This window comes from Chinchilla lanigera, unplaced genomic scaffold, assembly GCF_000276665.1.
Source record: "Chinchilla lanigera isolate Chin_1 unplaced genomic scaffold, ChiLan1.0 scaffold00055, whole genome shotgun sequence".
Lineage (NCBI taxonomy): Eukaryota > Metazoa > Chordata > Mammalia > Rodentia > Chinchillidae > Chinchilla > Chinchilla lanigera.
The window spans coordinates 8266264-8272575 of NW_004955456.1; the positions used below are offsets into that span (position 1 = coordinate 8266264).

At 48.8% G+C, this 6312-nt stretch overlaps 1 protein-coding gene across 1 annotated transcript; it reads right to left on the reverse strand.

Moving 5' to 3' along the window:
- Positions 1 to 2165: 2165 nt before the first annotated feature.
- Positions 2166 to 3254, reverse strand: Nupr1l (nuclear protein, transcriptional regulator, 1-like). Its single transcript, XM_005396705.2, has 2 exons — positions 2811 to 3254; positions 2166 to 2359 (listed from the first exon to the last, which is right to left on the reverse strand). The coding sequence occupies exon 1, from the start codon at positions 3175 to 3177 to the stop codon at positions 2869 to 2871; it is 309 nt and encodes a 102-aa protein (XP_005396762.1). The 5' UTR covers positions 3178 to 3254; the 3' UTR covers positions 2166 to 2359; positions 2811 to 2868.
- Between the last annotated feature and the right edge of the window lie 3058 nt (positions 3255 to 6312).

Here is a 6312-nt window from a genome sequence, read left to right on the forward strand (position 1 = left end):
TTTTTGAGACAGTGTGTATGTATAAAACGAACCGAGTTCGTTTCAGGGCTAACTGTAGGGCTGTACTTGTACAGTCCTTCTCTTGTCTGTGGATACAGTAAGAAAAAAATTCAGAAAATACGAATGCCTTTCACGTATCACACTACACTTTTTTTTTTTTTTTTGGTCTTTTTGAGGCAGGGTCTCACTATATAGTTCATGCTGGTTTTGAACTCACTTTGTAGCCCAGGCTGGCCTCGGACTCGAAATGATCCTCCTGCCTCAGCCTCCCCAGTGCTGGAATTACAAGCATGTGCCAGCACGCCTGGCTCACACTACACATTTTAATCCCTTTTCCTATATATTAAGGAATTTGTGTCCAGCGTTGGGATAAAATCCATACCCTGGTAATCTGACAAAGTTTTGCTGAATAACCTGTAGGTTTTGGAGATACAGCAATTAATAAGATTCTAACATTCATTTAAAGGTTAGAATCGTTTAAATTTCTAAGACAAGAGACAAAGCCCGTATGTGATATCAGGGTGACATCATGAAAGGCCAAGACAGTACAGACAGCTAAGTTAGAAATTAATTGGAAAATAGAAGGGAAAGGGAAAAAAGGAAAAAAGAATAGAAGGAAGAAATGGAAACAAAGCTTTTGTAAATGAGGGGAAGAGGGGTTGAAGGGACAGGAGGGGAAAGGGGAAAAAAGAAGCAAGATACATCACATACAGGCACAAATTCCCTATGATGAATGTGATATGTATATAAAAATGTACCAATAAAATTTTTAAAATGCAAAAGCAATAGGCAGTCAGGGTCTGGGCCCTTGAGGGAATCAGCACAGATGATGAGAACCACTGTGGCCGGAGGCCTCTCCAAACAAAGCCAAGCCTCAAGTTGCAGATGTAATTGCCAGGCCTGGGAACCTCCTTAAGAGATAAGCACATCGGGCATGGTGGTGCACCCCTGTAATCCCAGCACTCGGGAGGCTGAGGCAGGAGGATCCCCATGAATTTGAGGCCAGCCTGGGCTACATGAGCAAGTTCAAGGCCAGGCAGAACTACATAGTGAGACCCTGTGCCAAAAAAAAAAAAAAAAGAAAAGATAAGCAGCAACTTGAAATTATAGTGCAATCAGCACCAGCTGGTCCAGTGACCCCTGATAGGCATCAAATGCATAGGTGGGTGACCAGGACGTCGGGGCCGTGGTCCCATCCCTTCCTGTGTAAGTGGCTATAGATAAGCTAGTGATGCTAGCCATATACCCTTGTTATGGGCCTTGCTTCGCTACTAGATGCTCGTAATCCTATTGGTAGGTTGTAGTTTGACCCATGTTGTGATTTTGCTATATAAAATATTCTTGGAGAAAGATCCTCTGTGGCAACCCGCTTTTGGGACCCTGCACACACCTTGTCTCTCAGGAGTTATCTCTCAATAAACCTTTCCTCTTAACTTCTGTGGTCCTTGCAATTCATTCTTTGCTATTCTGGGGCCATGAACCGATGGAGGGAGGTCAGGAGGGCAGGACTGGAAGAAGGCATATGAATGGGAAGGCCAGCCACAGTTCACAAAGGCAAAGCCAATGCCCGGAAGAGGGAACCTTTGATTGCAAAGACCTGAGGAACCGTGCTTTAGTGATAGTTGGTGTGAGATGGTTTTAAAGGTAACAGAGGTCCAGAGATATAGCTCAGGGGCACAGCGCTTACCTGGCAAGACCAAGGTCCTGACTTTGAATCCCGGTACCAAAAATAAATAATAATGTATGTAACAGAATCTCAATAAGGGAAAAGTTGGCCAGGGTATTTCATGAAGGGCTTTGTGGGAAAGTCTTGGGGGTTAGGTGAGGTTTAAGAAAGAGAACAAAGGTAAAATTTCCTCTTCTGTTGGATGTCAGTCACAAATGCCCCCCTTCTGCCAGAGTAGCAACGGATTTTTGTTTTTTTTGGTTTTTTTTTTGAGACAAGGTCTCACTATATAGTGCAGGCTGGCCTTGAACTCACTATGTAGCCCAGGCCGCTCTGGAACGCACACTGATCCTCCTGCCTCAGCCTCCCAAATGCTGGGATGACAGGTGTGTGCCATCACGCCCCGTTTGTGACCACTTCTTTACACATAAGAAGTATCCAAGTGTTTGTCAGACTGGAACAGAATATTTTGGGGAGAGGGAACGCGGAAGAGCTAAAATGCCATTGGTGCTGTCTTCTTTTAATTAAAACCTTAAGAAGGCATACCCACTGGACGTTACTTAACTAACAGTTGTAAAGCAAAGACTGAAGCAGTAAATTTAGGCGATGTGGAGTAGTTCTGTTGACCAACATGGAGGAGCGCAGTTACAGCTGGAGTCAGCGAAAATACTTTTAACGGGTCCTTTGGGTATCCTGTAGAAAATCAGAAACAAACACCAATTAATCTCTTTAGTCTGAACATGAGCACTGAAGGTAATTCTTAAAGGTGTGGTGGTGGTGGTGGTGGTGGGGGGACTGGGGATTTAGCTCAGCGGAACAGCGCCTGCCCAGCAAGCGCAAGGTCGTGAGTTTGATCCCCGGTACCGGAAAACAAAAACAAAAACAAATAAATAAAGGTGTGTGTGTGTTTTAAGAGTTGTTTTCACTGGGCTTAGTGGTCCACCCCTACTATTCCCAGGACTCTGGGAGGCTGAAGCAGGAGGATTGCAAGTTTAAGCCCAGCCAGGCAATTTAGCGAGACTGTCACAAAATAAAAAATGAAAAAAAGGGCTGGGGGTGAAGTTCAGTAGGAAGGCAAAAATGAACGAACGAACGAATGAATGAATGAATAAACAAATAAAAAAAAATCTGTATGTCCTAGCACCTTGCAGCCAACTGCCAAGCTGAGCGAGCTGAGCCCTCCACTCTGGGGGCGGCGGCGCTCACGCAAGGCGCGTGCGCGGTCGCGGCTGCAGCTGGCGCTGGCGGCGCTTGCGCAGTCCCGCGAGTAGCTTCTGCGCGATTTTGCGCTCGTGGCCGCCGGGCACCGTCCGGTTGGTGCGCAGCACCTGCTCCCGCCGGGTCCGACCCTTGCTGCGCCCGGCCCCCGAGGCCGGTAAGTCGCGCAGGTAGTAGTAGTCAGGGCAGTCGTACGCGTCCTCGTCCCAGCTTGCCCGCGGCAGTGTCTCGGGAGGTGGCGGCCGGGCCTGGAGATGACCGCGGGAACTGACAGGGCCCGGCCCGGACTCCATGGTCCCCCCGCACGCAGGCCGGCTGCGCGCGCACTGCGGCGGCTCGGCCCGCTCCGGGCTCCGATTGGCCTGTCGTCGGGGGCGGGACTCGTGACGTCACAGAGCCCTGGGGTTATCAGGGCGGGGCTTGGCCCGTGGGATCAGTGTTCTGTGACACCTGCTGCGGGCCAGGGAAGGGTGCTTGACAAACTCCGCCACAACAACATCATCATTATTATTATTATTGTTATTATTATTTTGTCTTTTTGAGACAGGGTCTCACTATGCGGTTCAGGCTGGCCTTGAGCTCACTTTGTAGCTCAGGCTGGTCTCGATCTTGCAAAGATCCTCTTGCCTCAGCCTTCTGAGTGCAGGGATTACAGGCGTGCACCACCACACCTGGGTCTCTATCTACTTTTCATGATTAACTTTTCTTTGGATTTTGATTATATCCATTAGTCATCATCCAATGGAAGACCCAGATTCGGGAAGACTCAGTAGACTTAATTTGGTGGAGGAAGACAACCATCTAGTATGAAAGACCCACCCATACGTGCAGGCTCTGATCCAGTGAAATCTGTCTGGGATAGTCAGACTGATACCTACATATTTAGTAGAGATTAAGCCCGGGGCTTTGCACGTAATAAGCAAGCGGTTGACCAGTGAGCTACATCCTCACTCCTTTTTATTTCTTTTTTTTCTTTCCTTTGAGACCAGGTCTTGCTAAATTGCCCAGATTAGGTTTGAACTTGCAGTCCTCCTGCCTCAGCCTCCCGAGTGCTGGGACTACAGGCCTGAGCCACCATGCCTGGCTCCTTCTCCTTCTTTGTAGATTGGAGATTGAACCCAGGGCCTTTGCACTAAGCTACATCCCCGGGTCCCTTTTTTTCTGAGACAAGGTCCGATTGAATCACCACATTGTTCAGGCTGGTCTCGAAGTTTCAGTCCTCCTGTCTCAGCCTCCGAGAGTGCTGGCATCATAGGTGTACCGCTACACCGAGCCGTAGACTCTTATTTGTAGGCAGCTCGGAATGAGCTCCAGCCGCTGCAGCCAGGAAATGTGAGTGGCCCCTTCTCCACGCAGTTCCATGAGGTCTACTAAATACAGTTGTCCTGGTTACTTTCCCATCACTGGGACAGTATATGACACCCGCAACTTCCAGGAGGAGAGGTGTATTTTGGTGCACAGGTTTTAGAGGGTTCAGTCCATGGCGTAGCGGGGGAGGTGGGTGTCCACTGCAGGAAGGGCATGGTGGAAGGGTCTGGCGGAGGATAGCTGCACACCTCATGCTGGTCCAGAAGCATTGAGAAGGGAGGAGCCAGGGACAAGAACACACCCAGGCCACGCCCCCAGCCAGACCCCACCTCCTCTGCACGGTCAGTTGCAGCACTCACCAATGGATGACTCCACCGAGGTGTACAGTGCCCCATGAACCTTCCATACACAGGAGACTTTGGGGGACACTTTGGATCTACACCATCGCAGCAGCAGAACGAAAGCCTGATTTGTGCACTGCTGTGTCCCTACTGCCCGAATAGTATGTGACTTTGTCCAGTGACTCTCTGTGGGAACGTCCTGCTGGACAAAGTGCGGTGGTGTAAAACAGGACCAGCTTATTCTGGTACAGCTCAGGAGGTCAGAGCCCCGAAGGAGTCTCGTTGGGCTACAGTCAGGTGTTGGAAGGGCTGCGGTCCTGCCTGGAGCTTTAGCAGGGAATCGGTTTCCCACACCTCTGCTGCTGTGAGGGCTGCCTGCATCCTGCACTTGTCCGCACCTCCATCTTTCAAACCAGCATAGCCACCAAGGCTTCTCAACTATCCTCTACCTTTTGTCTCCTACATCCTCATTTAAAGGACCTTTGTAATTACAGTGAGTCTAAGCAGATACTCCAGGATCATCTTGTTATGTTTGCTTTGAGACAGGGTCTTGCTATCTAGCCCAGACAGGCTGTAGTGGATTGACAACTGGTGCTCAACTTACAACCCCCAGCTGAACTGAGTAAGCATGGTGCTGGGTGTGGGAGGCCCCCCTGGGGATTAGTTGCCAGCAGCACAAGAGGCAGAACTGGAGAAGGAGAAGGAGGCTGTTGGGAGCTGGTAGAAGCTGTCAGGAGCTGTTGGTTGTTTTAGAGGAGCTCGTCATGCGGGCTTTTGTTGGTATTATCTGTAGTGACAGGTCCCGAGAACGAGGTGCCCAAGGATGAATAAGGAAAGGTAAACAATGAGAAGAACAGAAGAGGCAAAAGTCTGGGCTCAGGGGGCCCACAGCCTCTGGGACTGCAGCAGCCCCAATCACCCATCTCAATCGCCTTTTATTGGAACCCAAAGCGTAACTCAGACCAATAGGAGAAATTCATTATCCCTTTCCATTTCTGCCTCTCAGCTGATGGTAACCATCCTCGGGCGAGCCTCCCACACCCCACACCACGTGCAGTCAGCACGGCTGGGGATCATAAGCCGACCATCAGTAATCAGTCCCTTAGCAATCCAGTCCTTCCCGACATGTCCCCCTTTTTGTTTTAATGCAATCCTTTGAAGCATCAGCAAAAAGGTTACCAATTGTCTTCCATTTCTCAGTTTTTCCTGGATGAACTTCGCTAGACTAAGGGGATGAGGCAAAGTACAGTGATAATATTGCAAGAAATGACAAGGGATGTTTGCACGAATAAGAACATAATTCACGGTTCATAACAATGATCAGCCTTCAATCTATATCTTGAGATCACACTTTTCTGCTGGTTATCTAAGACCGAGTTAGAGTGAGACTTGTATAAATAAAAGTTGTAACCTTTTACTATCTATCAGGGTCAGTGAGGTTTCCTCAGGAATCTTCTCGGAACCAAATGCTATCTATTGATCTTCTGTCAGTGTCAGCCATCCGGATGAGTCACGGCCATTGCTTGACCAAGGTGCTTTCCGTGAAAGCCTGAGACATTTTTTCTCTCTTAGTGACTCTCCTTAGGCACACTGTCATAGAATCACTTTCCTCTGTGGTCCCATAATCTTCTTGATCAGAAAATGAGGGACTCGACCAAGTTATAGGATGTCATAGCAGAGGTTCTCTTATGTCCTGAGTCTACTGACCTCAGAGGGCATAGCCAAAATACTGGCTGTGTTTTTAGCCCAAACTACCCTTCTGATATTGAGTCTCCAGCT

Excerpts from the sequence above, each read along its gene's own strand:
- Nupr1l (XM_005396705.2), bottom strand. The coding sequence starts at position 3,177 with ATGGAGTCCGGGCCGGGCCCTGTCAGTTCCCGCGGTCATCTCCAGGCC.